Raw genomic sequence first — 15,767 nt, 5'->3', positions numbered from 1 at the left:
GCCCCATCTATTCCAGCAGAGCAGACAGATGCCTCTGGGCTCCAGTCCCGTTAAACCTCTCACAAAGAACACCTGACAGAGTTTGGTCAGGAGGATTTTATAACCGTTTCCTCCGTGGCGTGAGCGTGCAGCAAGGCCTTCAGGACAATTATGTTAACGTGTTTCGAGGGGAAAAAGTGATACCCCTTTCTAATGCCATTTAGCAGAATAACCTGGACACGAGCGGTTCCTTCCTCCCTCTGTTTGTATATAGTAGAACCCAGCTGAACACCTAACCAAAAGGGGAATGGACATTGGGATCTAGCATGCTATATAAAGCTCAGCCAAAGAGCTCTGGTCAAAAGTAGTGCACTAGCCTACATGGGGAATAGGGTGCCATTTGGGAAACAGACATTACAGTTAAGGCATTACATGTATACTATACCAGGACTTCCTGCTAATACTAGTAGCCACACTAGTAGCAAGTACCCTTACTTCACAGAGCCTGATAGCTGATGATGTCTGTCTGTTGCTTTGACAGCAGATAGTAAAGCTGATAGTTTACCAAACCATGTAAAAAGTTAAGAGAAACCCAGGGAAACCAACCAGCCATTCACATCCTGCCATGACAGACCCACCTCCTCTCTCCCTGACAGCACACACACACGCTCACACAGGCACAAACTGCCAGGTGTATAGTTAGGCCTAGGTAGGGAGGTGTGGAGGAGGACCGGGCTCTCACTAGTGATAGGGGAGCTGGGCTGTAGTGGAGCAGGTTGAGAGCTTCAAGTTCCCCGGTGTCCACACCACTAACGATCTATCGTGGTTCAAACACACCTACACAGTCGTGAAGAGGGCACGACAACGAGGCTGAAAAAATTTGGCATGAGCTCCTCAAAATGTTATACAGCTGCACCATTGAGAGCATCTTGACTGGCTGCATTACTGCTTGGTATGGCAACTTCTTGGGATCCGACTGCAAGGCGCTACAGAGGGTAGTGCGGATGGCCCAGTGCATCACTGGGGCCAAGCTTTCTGCCATCCAGGACCTCTATACCAGGCGGTGTCAGAGGAAGGCCCTGAAAATTGTCAAAGACTCCAGCCACCCAAGTCATAGACCGTTCTCTCTGCTACCACACGGCAAGTGGTACCGATGAACAATTCTGGAACCAACACGAGTCTGAACAGATTATACCCCCAAGCCATAAGACTACCAGATAGTTAGTTAACTAGTTAACCAAATAGCTAGCCGGACTATCTGCATTGACCCTTTTGGCACTAACTTTCTTTGTCATGACATACTCTGCTGCTACTGTTTACTATCTGTTACTTTATTCCTAGTTATATGTACATATCTACCTCAACCAACTCGTACCCCTGCACATCCACTCTGTACTGGTACCCCTTGTATAGCCAAGTTATCGTTACTCATTGGATATGTGTTATTACTTTTATTATTACGTGTTATTACTTTTCTATTATTTCTCTATTTTCTTTCTCTCTGTATTGTCGGGAAGGGCCCGTAAGTAAACACTTCACCTTTAGTCCACACCTGTTGTTCACGACGCGTGTGACGAATACAATCGTATTTGATCCGACTACAAGGACATAAAATACAATCGTATTTGTCAAATGCACCAAATTTAACAGGTGTAGACTTTACAGTGAAATGCTCGCTCGCGAGCCCTTCCCAACAATGCAGAGTTTAGAAATAGTAACACGAGAGGAATAAAAAAACAACAACATGGAGCTATATTCAGGGAGAACCAGTACCAGATCAATGTGCAGAGGTACGAGGTACAGTTTGTGAGGTAGACATGTACAAGAAGGCAGGGTAAAGTGACTAGGCACCAGGAAAGACAATAATAATAGTAAAATAAAGAACAGAGCAGCAGCAGCAAATTATGAGTGTAAAAGTGTGTGTGTGTAATGTGTATGTATGTGTGTTTATGTTGTGTCGGTCTGCGTGTGTGTGTTATACATGTGTCTATGTAGTGTATGTGAATGTTTGGCCGTTTTGTGAGGGAGTGTCAATGTAGTGTGTGTGTGAGTGAGTGTGTCTATGGTTTGTATAAAAAGTCTAGCAAGTGTGTGTGGGGTCAGTGCAGATAGTTTGGGCACCCTTTACTGACTATTTAGCAGTCTGGCTATTTAGCAGTCTTATGGCTTGGGGGTAGAAGCTGTCTCGGAGCCTGTTGGTCCAAGAGCCGATGCTCTGGAACCGTTTTCCGGACGGTAGCAGAGTGAACATTCTATGGCTTCGGTGGCTGGAGTCTTTGGCAATTTTTCGGCCCTTGACTGTGAAATTAGACTGTGAGTGAGCTCAGGGCAAACTGGAAAACATTGGATACATCGCAAATGGCGCCCTAGTAAAAAATTGTACACTACATAGGAAATAGGTTGGCTTTTGGGTTGCACATACACTTCAGGAACTAGAGAGCGTATGGTATTCTCCAGGATACAGGAAAGAGAGCAAGTGTTCCAGATCTTATCCACTCAGCAGGAAGGTAAACCAAAAGAACAACAAAAACAACATCCACAATGACAGAGGACAACTCTGAGGGGAGGTAAATATTGTGTGGAGACTGAGAGAGACAGATATATAGGGGGAAACTCTGTACCCAGACCCAATCACCTAAGTGAGTCAAGATGTTTTATGCAACTGGGCCCAGGGCCCCTTATTCTTTAGCCCACTGTTAACCCATAGTGGGTTTCCTTCAGACAACGACGACACACACAGTAGGCATACAGCGTTCTCCTAACAGCCTCATCAATACAACCTCCGCTGACACACACGCATACACATCCACCATCAACACAGCCTCCCCTGACACACCCTCTGCTCACATCACCTCTGAAGAGGACATTTAGCTGACATAACCTCCAATTCAATACCACACATGTACACACACACGCGCGAGCAGACACACACTCACGATTGCACGTGCACACACACATATAATATACTCTGCACACACACCCTGCAACATAAACCCATATTAGGCCATGTCTTTCGGTCATCAATCTGCTCCCCCAAAACAACAAACCGTTCCAGTGTTCTGTGTCCCCCCCCCCCCCCCCCCCCCCACACACACAAACACACTCCCAGGGGCCTCTTTGTCGAGTACAGTACCCCTCACCCACCTGTCTGGCCCTGATTAATGTCCTCAAAGACAAGATCTTCATCCCAAATGGCACCGTATTGCCTATGTCGTGCACTACTTTTGACCAGAGCGCATGCAAAAGCAGTGCACTATATATAGTGGCAAGAAAAAGTATGTGAACCCTTTGGAAATACCTGGATTTCTGCATCAATTGGTCATTAAAATTTGATCTGATCTTCATCTCGGTCACAACAATAGACAAACACAGTCTGCGTAAACTAATAACACACAAACAATTATACGTTTTCATGTCTTTATTGAACAAACACACTGTGTAAACATTCACAGTGCAGGGTGGGAAAAGTATGTGAACCCTTGGATTTAATAACTGGTTGACCCTCCTTTGGCAGCAATAACCTCAACCAAATGTGTTCTGTAGTTGCGAATCAGACCTACACAACGGTCAGGAAGAATATTGGACCATTCCTCTTTACAAAACTGTTTCAGAACTATTTCAGTTCAGCAATATTCTTGGAATGTCTGGTGTGAACTGCTCTCTTGAGGTCATGCCACAGCATCTCAATCGGGCCGGGCCACTCCAGTGGGTGTATTTTATTTTATTGAAGCCATTCTGTTGTTGATTTACTTCTGTGTTTTGGGTCGTTGTCCTGTTGCATCACCCAACTTCTGTTGAGCTTCAATTGGTGGACAAATAGCCTAACATTCTCCTGCAAAATGTCTTAATAAATTGGGAATTTATTTTTCCGTTGACGATAGCAAGCTGTCCAGGCCCTGAGGCAGCAAAGCAGCCCCAAACCATGATGCTCCCTCCACCATACTTTACAGTTGGGATGAGGTTTTGATGTTGGTGTGCTGTGCCTTTTTTTCTCCACACATAGTGTTGTGTGTTCCTTCCAAACAACTCAACTGTAGGTTCATCTGTCCACAGAATATTTTGCTGGTAGCGCTGTGGAACATCCAGGTGCGCTTTTGCAAGCTTCAGACATGCAACAATGGTTTTTTGGACAGCAGTGCCTTCTTCCGTGGTGTCCTCCCATGAACACCATTCTTGTTTAATGTTTTACGTACCGTAGACTCGTCAACAGAGATGTTAGCATGTTCCAGAGATTTCTGTAAGTCTTTAGCTGACACTCTAGGATTCTTCCTAACCTTATTGAGCATTCTGCGCTGTGCTCTTGTAGTCATCTTTGCAGGACGGCCACTCCTAGGGAGAGTAGCAACAGTGCTGAACTTAATCCATTTATAGACAATGTATCTTACCGTGAACTGATGAACATCAAGGCTTTTAGAGATACCTTTGTAACCCTTTCCAGCTTTGTGCAAGTCAACAATTCTTAATCTTAGGTCTTCTGAGATCTCTTTTGTTTGAGGCATGGTTCACATCAGGCAATGCTTCTTGTGAATAGCAAACTCAAATTTTGTGAGTGTTTTTTATCGAGCAAAGCAGCTTTAACCAACATCTCTCATCTCGTCTCATTGATTGGACTCCAGGTTAGCTGACTCCTGACTCCAATTAGCTTTTGGAGAAGTCATTAGCCTAGGGGTTCACATACATTTTCCAACCTACACTGTGAATATTTAAATGATGTATTCAATATAGACAAGAAAAATACAATAATTTGTGTGTCATTAGTTTAAGCACACTATGTTTGTCTATTTTTGTGACAGATGAAGATCAGATCAAATTTGATGACCAATTTATGCAGAAATCCAGGTAATTCCAAAGGGTTCACATACTTTTTCTTGCCACTGTAGGGAATTGGGTGCCATTTCGGACACAACAGAAAGCGGCTGGGCTGAGGCAAAGGTGCCTGCTGCTGGGAGGACTCTCTCTCTTCCTCCACCCACCCACCCACCTCTCTCTCTCCCCCACCTCTCCTTCAGTTTCCCTCCCTCCACCAGTTTCCCTCCCTCCGCTCATAACTCAGCAGATAGCAGCACCAAAACCACCCTAGCTGCTGTTAGCACTAGCTAATGATCCCTCATTACGCTACATCACAGCTCCTCTATACTGTCAACTCCCCAGCGATCCCACTCTAACACTGAGTCCTTGCCTCTCCCTATTACTGTACTGTATTATGGTTTGGGATAATGTTAGTGAACCCTGTTAGTGAAGACAAATGACCTGTCTGTTTACAACAGACATCACAATAGAAACTACTGTATTTCCATGACCACCACCAGGAAGACATAATGCCCAGAGGGGCTAAGAGCCGAGGCATAGCTAGTGAGATTTCAAATGATTTCATAACTTCCTGGAGTGGAGTGCCTCTCTAACTGTGTATTCTTTGCAGAGGCTTCCATAATAAAGAGCATGGGAGGGTTTGCAAATGAGCTGGTGGAAACAAGGAGAGGGTTTCCCACCAGCCGAGTGTGAAAGAAAGAGAGTTCCCCCTTCTCAGTATTGCCCGTGAATGGACTCTTTCTTCTGCCTCACGCTTTAAAAGGTAGGAGGGAGGCCAGTCAATGGCAAAGGTAACTAGGGATGTGTCCAAAATGGCACCCTATTCCCTATAGTGTGCACTACTTTTGACCAGGGGCCCTAATATATTCCCACCATAAAGGGAATAAAAGTGCCATTTGGGACATAGGGGCCTTCTTGGGCCTTCTTTCACTCTAAATCCAGCACACAATAGCTTAGCCTAAGCCATCACAAGACCCAATAATGCACCTATAGGCTATTGCTGGTATTCAGGTGACTGAATGAAGCTAATTTTTTCTTAATCCTTTATTTAACTAGGCAAGTCACTTAAGAACAAATTCTTATTTACAAACGACAGCCTAGGGACACTGGGTTAACTGCCTTGTTCGGGGGCAGATCGACAGATTTTTTACCTTGTCAGCTCGGGGATTCGATCTAGCAACCTTCCCAGTTACTGGCCCAACACTCTAACCACTAGGCTACCTGCAGCCCCAGCTAGTGTGTGTGAGAGAGAGAAGAAAAACATGTTCTTTCTGGAATGAAGTTTCTCAAACAATAACGTGGTGGCCTCTGGAAGAAATCAGTCCAACCCACTCTCAAATCGTTCCAACTGTACTAACTCAGAGTTAAGATAAGCCTATAGTTTGACATGATCAAAAGCCTACCTAGGCCTATACTGTTCTGGTAACAGCGTAAAACATTGATCACGGCCTAGCTGACGGGACATTAGAACTAGGCCTACAACTGGATGAGATCTCTTTCAGAGGGTTGGGAATTAGCCTATGTTTATAATCCTAGCCCCCGTCCCCAAAGGAGACCTTTTGCCTTCTGGTAGGCTGTCATTGTAAATAAGAATTTGTTCTTAACTGACTTGCCTAGTTCAATAAAGGTTAATAAAATCTATAATAATAAAAAATCACTCGGAACTAAATGGAAACCAAAACAGAGAAGGACTACTATTTGAACGTGTCCAATAAGGAACCATTGTTTTCGTTTTTCTGTTGCAAAACATATTGTTACAGTGTGCACTGATGAATATGACCCTGCAGTTCCGTATTTTATATCACTTGAGAATTTAGGATTGTTAACATGAATATAAATGTTCCTGTAAACCTAATACACAATAATAGCCTATATTAGCCTATTTCATCTGAATAATTAAGCCATATGTCACGTTCCTGACCTGTTTTCTGTTATTTTTGTATGTGTTTAGTTGGTCAGGGTGTGAGTTGGGGTGGGCATTCTATGTTTTGTGTTTCTATGTTTAGGTCATTTGTAATTAGCCTTATATGGTTCTCAATCAGGGACAGGTGTTTGACGTTTCCTCTGATTGAGAACCATATAAAGGTAGGCTGTTCACACTGTTTGTTTGTGGGTGGTTGTCTTCTGTGTCTGTGTATGTTGCACCACACGGGACTGTTTCGGTTTGTTCGTTTGTTTGTAGTCTGTTCCTGTTCGTGAGTTCTTCGTGTATTTATGTAAGTTCCATGTTCAGGTCTGTCTACGTTTGTTTTGTTATTTTGTAGTTTGTTAAAGTATTTTCGTGTTTCGTCCTTACTTTATTAAACTTCATTATGTCAAATTATCACGCTGCGCTTTGGTCCAATCCCTACTCCTCCTCTTCTTCCGAAGAGGAGGAGGACACCCGTTACACCATCTCTCACAAACAAGCTGGACAGTAATAACCTAAGTGTTATCTGGCTAATGGCTACATCATTTCATTACAACACAAAATACTCACAATAGGGAACAAGTGCTTAAAGCAAAACTCCACCCAAAAACTATCTTTTGGTATATGTTTCATTAGTCCATTGTTGATATAGTCCCAAAATGTTTTGCATGTCAGCAATCAAGTTTTCAAGATAGGTACCTTTCAAAATACAGAAATATTGCCGGAATGATGCATTTTGCATCATATGTGGTATTTTGAAAGCTAAATATCTTGAAAACTTGATTGCTGACATGCAAAACATTTCGGGACTGTATCAATAATGGGCTAATAAAACAAATACCAAAAGATAGTTTTTTGGCGTGGAGTTTTCCTTTAAGCCTTGCCACACATTAATTCATGTAAATTCACCAACCATTTCGAATCCCACCGTACCTTCGCCGCTATGCAATCTGGTTTCCGAGCTGGTCACGGGTGTACCTCAGCCACGCTCAAGGTCCTAAACGATATCATAACCGCCATCAATAAAAGACAGTACTGTGCAGCCGTCTTCATCAACCTGGCCAAGGCTTTCGACACTGTCAATCACCGCATTCTGATTGGCGGACTCAATTGCCTTGGTTTCTCAAATGACTGCCTCGCCTGCTTCACCAACTACTTCTCAGATAGTGTGTCAAATCGGAGGGCCTGTTGTCCGGACCTCTAGCAGTCTCTATGACGGTGCCACAGGGTTCAATTCTCGGGCCAACTCGTTTCTCTGTATATATCAATGATGTCGCTCTTGCTGCTGGTGAATGTCTGATCCACCACTACGCAGACGACACCATTCTGTATACATCTGGCCCTTCTTTGGACAATGTGTTAACAAACCTCCAAACGAGTTTCAATGCCATACAACACTTCTTCCGTGGCCTCCAACTGCTCTTAAATGCTAGTAAAACTAAATGCATGCTCTTCAACCGATCGCTGCGCGCACTCGCCCGCCCATCTAGCATCACTACTCTGGACAGTTCTGACTTAGAATATGTGGACAACTTCAAATGCCTGGGTGTCTGGTTAGACTGTAAATTCTCCTTCCAGACTCACATTAAGCATCTACAATCCAAAATTAAATCTGGAATCGGCTTCCTATTTCGCAACAAAGCCTCCTTCACTCATGCTGCCAAACATACCCTCGTAAAACTGACTATCCTACCGTTCCATGACTTCGGCGATGTCATTTACAAAATTGTTTCCAACACTCTACAGTACTCAGCAAATTGGATGTAGTCTATTACAGTGCCATCCGTTTTGTCACTAAAGCTCCATATACTACCCACCACTGCGACCTGTATGCTCTTGTTGGCTGGCCCTCACTACATATTCATCGCCAAACCCACTGGCTCCAGGTCATCTATAAGTCTTTGCTAGGTAAATCCCCGCCTTATCTCAGCTCACTGGTCACCATAGCAACACCCACCCGTAGCATGCGCCTCAGCAGGTATATTTCACTGGTCATCCCCAAAGCCAACACCCCCGTTGGCCGCCTTTCCTTCCAGTTCTCTGCTGCCAATGACTGGAACTAAGTGCAAAAATCACTGAAGCTGGAGACTCATATATCCCTCACTTACTTTAAACATCAGCTGTCAGAGCAGCTTACCGATCGCTGCACCTGTACACAGCCCATCTGTAAATAGCCCACCCAACTACCTCATCCCCATATTGTTATTTTTTTTGCTCATTTGCACCCCAGTATCTCTACTTGCACATCATCATCTGCACATCTATCACTCCAGTGTTGTAATCCGCCCTGCAATCCGTCCTGGCATGCTGTCAATTAACTTCTGGGTTACATCCTGACTGATGGCAGCCCATTCTTGCATAATCAATGCTTGGAGTTTGTCAGAATTTGTGGGGTTTTGTTTGTCCACCCGCCTCTTGAGGATTGACCACAAGTTCTATATGGGATTAAGGTCTGGGGAGTTTCCTGGCCATGGACCCAAAATATCAATGCTTTGTTCCTCGAACCACTTAGTTATCACTTTTGCCTTATGGCAAGGTGCTCCATCATGCTGGAAAAGGCATTGTTTGTCACCAAACTGTTCCTGGATGGTTGGGAGAAGTTGCTCTCGGAGGATATGTTGGTACCATTCTTTATTCATGGCTGTGTTCTTAGGCACAATTGTGAGTGAGCCCACTCCCTTGGCTGAGAAGAAACCCCACACATGAATGGTCTCAGGATGCTTTACTGTTGGCATGACACAGGACTGATGGTAGCGCTCCCTTGTCTTCTCCGGACAATTTTTTTTCCAGACGCCCCAAACAATCGGAAAGGGGATTCATCAGAGAAAATGACTTTACCTGATCCCGCAGCTGAATCAACTTTAGGAGACGGTCCTGGCGCTTGCTGGACTTTCTTGGGCGCCCTGAAGCCTTCTTCACAACAATTTAACCTCTCTCTTTGAAGGTCTTGATGATCCAATAAATGGTTGATTTAGGTGCAATCTTACTGGCAGCAATATCCTTGGCTGTGAAGCACTTTTTGTGCAAAGCAATGATAACGGCACGTGTTTCCTTGCAGGTAACCATGGATGACATGGAAGAACAACGATTCCAAGCACCACCCTCCTTTTGAAGCTTCCAGTCTGTTATTCGAACTCAATCAGCATGACAGAGTGATCTCCAGCCTTGTCCTCGTCAACACTCACACCTGTGTTAACGAGAGAATCACTGACATGATGTCAGCTGGTTCTTTTGTGGCAGGGCTGAAATGCAGTGGAAATGTTTTTGGGGGATTCAGTTGATTTGCATGGCAAAGAGGGACTTTGATCAGATGAATTGCAATTAATTGCACTCTTCATAACATTCTGGAGTATATGCAAATTGCCATCATACAAACTGAGGCAGCAGACTTTGTGAAAATTAATATTTGTGTCATTCTCAAAACTTTTGGCCACGACTGCACATAGATTTTTCTATTGTGTTATTGACTGTACATTTTGTTATTCCCATGTGTAACAACTCTGTGTTGTTGTTTTTGTCGCACTGCTTTGCTTTATCTTGGCCAGGTCGCAGTTGTAAATGAGAACTTGTTCTCAACTGGCCTACCTGGTTAAATAAAGGTTAAATAAATAAAATGTAAATCAAATCAAAGTAAATTTGTCACGTGCGCCGAATACAACAGGTGTAGACCTTACAGTGAAATGCTTACTTACAGGCTCTAACCAATAGTGCAAAAAAGGTATTAGGTGAACAGTAGGTAAGTAAAGAAATAAAACAACAGTGAAAAGACAGTGAAAAATAACAGTAGTGAGGCTATAACAAGAGGAGGCCACGCAAAGCCCAGGGGAAGGAGCCATTTCCCACCTTCCTAAACACACACACACACATTAGATACAGCAGCCCCTCCCCCAGTCTAGATTCACCTCCCCTTTACCATAAAAGTAGAGAGGTGGGGTTTGTTATTCCTCAGCACCATTTCATTAAAGGAACACATACGCACGCACACATACATACATACACACATACTGTATATACACACACACCCTCAGGGTCTAGGATAAGGGGAAAGTGAAATTTGATGTCTCCGGTCACAGGTCAATCAACACTGTTACTGTGGCAAATCTCTGCCATTGAAAGTGTGAATTAACCCCTCTTATAATCAACTAGGCCCATTTAGCCAGATGCCAGTTGCAGCTACATCAAAGTCAAAGCAGAATGGCTTTAATGTAAATACTCAAAACACACTGTTAAATAATGAATATCTAGACCCCACTATCAGAAACGGTTTGTAACATCTAGGCAGTCATTGAGGGTGTGACTTTACACGTGGATTTGGCTCGTCTTTAATCAGGTGCAATAGTCCCAAATGGCACCCTTATTCCCTATTCAATAGAGTACTTTTCACCAGAACCCCATTGGCCCTGGTCAAAAGCAGTGCACTACATAGGGAATACTATGGTGCCATTTGGGACATAGACAGTGAGTCTAAGTGAAATCCTAAGCAGCTACAGGGCCAGTGCTGAGAAGGCTGTGTTTATACTGTGAAGTATGTTAACACGAGCCCACATTCCTCTATTCCCAAATTGTCGTGTTAAAATTACAGCCTCGGCAGAGAGGCGTGACAAAAGCAGCGCGCTTAGGGATGGCCGGCACCTGTTAAACCCAGCCAGGACACACACACACACCGTCCTCCTTGCTGCCAGTTGCTGAACCGGACGCCCTGATTTTTACAGCTGCATGGGCCATAATATCAGGTCCGAGTCTCAAATGGCACCATATCCCTACATAGTGCACTATATACAGAATAAGGTGTCATTTGGGACGCCATTTGGGACGCAGCCCCAAACCTTAATCTGTCAAGGCAGGGTACTGAGCAGCCTTGGTTCGTATAAACTGTACCTTAGCAGGAGGTCTTGCTCACACACCACACACACACGAATCAATGTGCTTGCATACTAGTCTCTCCAACAGCTGGTAGAATAAGTCCCAAAATCGGAAGCAAGCTATGATACCATAATTGGCTACAAGATGGAAATAGCAGCTTAACTACAAGATTCAAGTACCCGAGAAGAAACAGCATCAAGGTAATGAAAACATCCCCCCATGTACGGAGGAGAGACACCACGTGACACCCTGCCTGCTTCTAACATCTTTTGATTTGCTACTGGGAAGGGAGAGCTTCATGAAATAACACTGTTATTTTCCATTATTACGCATCAATAACGTAAGCAGATCACATCAGTCCAACATGTAATTAATTATTTCAAATGTAGGCCTAACGCAAATTATTAATACGAAGCGGGACAATGTTTATTTTTCAAAACAATAAAAAATGACAGAATGACAAAAAATAACACTGAAGGGTTTAAAACATAAGGTGTAGGCTAAAATAAAACATTATGAAGACGTGCACCTCAACCCTATGGCCCGCGGTCAACCGTCAAATGATCGTTGCCCGTCATAGAATAACACTAAACATGCCTTGCTATCATAAATGACACGTGATCGAATAGACTGGATATATATTAAAACAATAAAAAAAATGACGCAGTAATATAAAAACGATATAGTTCGAGGCACCTTCATAGGTGTTGCATCACCTTGCATACCTGGCCGTCTCATAACATAAAAAGCAGCAGCCCCGCCTTCACTGCAGTAACGGTACACACCGCCATTCCATTCCATCGACCCACTCGGAAATTGCGTAACGATATCATTGAAAACAATAGATGGAAAACATTTAGGTGTGTGCTGTCTGCTTCACAATATTGCTATCTATTACTGGAAATAACGGAGTCACTCGCATTCGCAACCGCCTTGTGTACTGCTTTCCTTTTCCGTCACAACCTATTCTTCCCTTGCCCGCACGGTGACACACACACAGGGCGGTAGGCTACACGAGAGTAGATTATACATCACTTGTTTCGACAAAAAGAAAAAGAACGGAACAAAAACCATCCTAATCAAACATCAACAAATTGGACATCATCATGCATGTTTATGAGTTAAAAACCCCGCGAGAACAAAACCAACAGTGAGAAACCAAGAATCTACTGACGCTGATATGCACGGATAAACTAAACAACCATTCATGTTTTTCTACCTGCACAAGTTGCCATTTGCTGCAGCGTATATTGGAGTCTTTTCCCTCGTCTGCTCTAGAATGAAGATAGGTTTAAAATAAACAAATACTTTCCCGCAATCTGTGCCAATAATACTGTAAAGATAAATGCCGCAGGTAGGGTTTTATAGGAGGACATTTGCGAGCCCCGTTTTCACTGTTCAGGTGAACATGTTGATGGCTCCTGCTTGCGCACGGACGCTGCCTGGGCGGCACGGCGCTCAGCTCTGTGTCACATCTTGTGTCGTCAGCGGCCACAGGAAAAGGTGCTTTCCTGTTTCCAGCCCTCATCTCACTACTCGAATAACGGTACTACCTATCATATTTTATTGGCCGGTAGGTAGAGTGAAAGTGAGGAGGATAGGTAGAACACAGGTAGACACCCTCCAATGAGAGGGAGCTACTCTTTTCTGATCAAATCTAAAGTGGAATCCGAGCTACAATCATTTGCTGACAAACGTCATAAAAATCAAGTGAATGATTAGGCTACATCGAAAAAATAAATTGCCGTTCTATGCTATTGTAGGTAAAATGTTGTTAATTTAGCAAACTGAGTATCATTAGCCTGTTTATGCTCATGTAGCAATTGAACTATTCAATAAAAAAAAAATATTTCGTGCAGTGTATTATGTGTTCTGTTACCTTTCATTCACGTGAAGTTTGGGTCGTTAGACAGAATGTCCAGACTGCGTTGTTGCTGCTGCATAACTCGATTCCTTATATAGACTGCAGCAGTTGCTCACACACATAGGAAGGCTATGGGCTGTGTGACGCCCATTTCTTTCATGCATTGCTTGCACCACCCAGAATAACAGGTAAGTACTAGCCTAGGCAATATATCAGCTTCTCTTCCACATATTAAAATCATCACAAGCTATTCAACAAGCTAAATTTGAGGACTAACATGTAAAGTAAAACGGATCGGGTTAAGACCAAAACAAAGTTACGCTACCTAAAAAGGAGACCACGAGAAGCCCGAGTGTGATGTATTCAAATCTAAATGAACAAAAGTGGACTAATAAGACAATACTTTGTACAACACAGATCTCCTACCTGAGCAAACGCCTCGACAGCAATGCATCAAACAGTGTTGCGTGCGGGATAATAGAAGGGGCTGCTGCCCAAGTCACAACACAAGCCCGATTAAATGTATTTTATTTATCTAATAATATAGGCCTAATGCAAGTCCGGATTGACATGCAACTAGTGAGTCTACAAAGTCAAATGGAAGAATATACTATGCATTCAAATAACTCTGCTACCTGTAGCAAAACACGACAGACTAGCTATTGCCATTATCTCGTAATTTTTCAGTAAAATTACAGGTGGCTGAGTTTAACTGAACTGAATGTCTGGGTTAGCAAGCTGCTAGCCTGTTAGCTTAGAAGTTTTTGTTGAGTAAAAGCGTAGCAAACGACAGGATTTCTGTTTACAAATATAACACATTGCATCTCGTCTCTTATAAAAACAAGGTGACAAGTGACCGTAAAAGAAAATTGGATCGAGGAACAAAATCAGTCTCTCACTCAAATCCACGGGATGAGAGGTGCGTATAACGGTACGCTCGAGCAGTGCTGCTGCGCTAGGCGGAGAGAAGCGAGCCAGGTATAACGGTACACACCACATTTGAATATACGTACTACTTTCCAGCACTTCAACTCCCTAAAACGTGGGTCAGAAAAGTCCCAAAGTCGGCGAACACAGTTGAATGAACCCAAAAGTACGTAGTCCATCTCACTTAATCGTTTCCCGTCGGTTTACGAAGTTTGGCTTACCGTTATTCCTCTTCGGGTTCGCCTGTTTTCTGCGCTTACACCTGGGGCCATCCGCCATGATCCTTTCGCTCTGTCTGAATAATGCCTGCCGGGGCGAGTCACCTCCTCTCTCGCCACCTCCCCCCGTACCCCACTCCTCTCTCCACTCCACCTCCCTCCCTCCCGCCTCTGCACCTGGTTTACGACACTTTCTGCTTTACGACATCACATTCTCCAGTCTCCTAACCTGCTAAATCATTTCTCTTAACCTGCAGCGTAAATTCTAACCTGCTACGAAGAAGTCACTTCGGTATCGAAGTGGCGTGAAAAGAGTGTTTCCCCACTGCTAACACCCCAGCACATGGCCCATCTCCCTACTGGCAGCACATAGAGTCCACCCCGAGCTTTTGCTTTCGCCGGACTCTTGATCGTTTGCTCCTGTTGCCGAAAATATAAGATGCATGGTTAAAATAAGAACATGGTAATGTGTTTTGACAACAGATAACATTTTGACAGGTAACAGACAGTCCATCATTTGGCTGCTACTATTATAAACTCTTCTTTTGGAAAGGAAAATACTTTAAGCGACAGGGAACAGTTCACGTGACAGAGCATTAACCCCTTAAATGCCAAACTGTTGCTGGCGCACGACTACGTTTCAAGTAGGCTATTCTATAACCGATTTTAACACACACACACACACACACACAGTTTAGCAACACGTTTGATGGCAACAAATGCACCATTTATACATTATTATGATCATGATGAAATTGATAACAAAAGTATGATATCCTGATTATAATAATGATAATAACACAATGGTTATTATGAATATAAAATAATATTGTAATATACTTTTTAACACAGACAGCACTTTTGGGACCTATGTCTTTGGCTTGTGTCTTTACTTCCAGTGAAAGTGGGAAACCAGGATGTTATGTTATACGTGGACAGTCATGGGTTGAGTCTCTGGAGGCTCGTCAAATGGCACCCTATTCCCTACAGTGCACTTTTGACTAGGGCTCCGGTCAAAACGAGTGCACTATATAGGGAATAGGGTGCCATTTGGCATGTAGCCTCTGAGATGGGATGCTGTACACAGAGAATAGACCCGCTGTTCTCAGTGAGCAGGAGGAAATATGACGTATGCAGGATTCCTGGCTTTATAGACATAGAGAGAGAAGAAATGTCTCTTCATCTGTCCAGATTCAGA

General features: G+C 43.6%; 1 protein-coding gene across 1 annotated transcript in view; it reads right to left on the bottom strand.

The window, feature by feature from the left end:
• The window catches only part of LOC120020515 (zinc finger E-box-binding homeobox 1-like), a 121,622-nt gene extending 106,986 nt beyond the window's left edge, over positions 1-14,636 (bottom strand). The window contains exon 1 of the mRNA XM_038964218.1: positions 14,573-14,636. Coding sequence (XP_038820146.1) covers positions 14,573-14,630 — 58 coding nt within the window. The 5' untranslated portion in view covers positions 14,631-14,636. The remainder of the gene's footprint in view (positions 1-14,572) is intronic.
• Between the last annotated feature and the right edge of the window lie 1,131 nt (positions 14,637-15,767).

This window comes from Salvelinus namaycush, chromosome 25 (genome assembly GCF_016432855.1).
Source record: "Salvelinus namaycush isolate Seneca chromosome 25, SaNama_1.0, whole genome shotgun sequence".
NCBI lineage: Eukaryota > Metazoa > Chordata > Actinopteri > Salmoniformes > Salmonidae > Salvelinus > Salvelinus namaycush.
The sequence above is the reverse complement of the archived record's forward strand: the minus strand, read 5'-3'. Positions and strand labels throughout refer to the sequence as shown.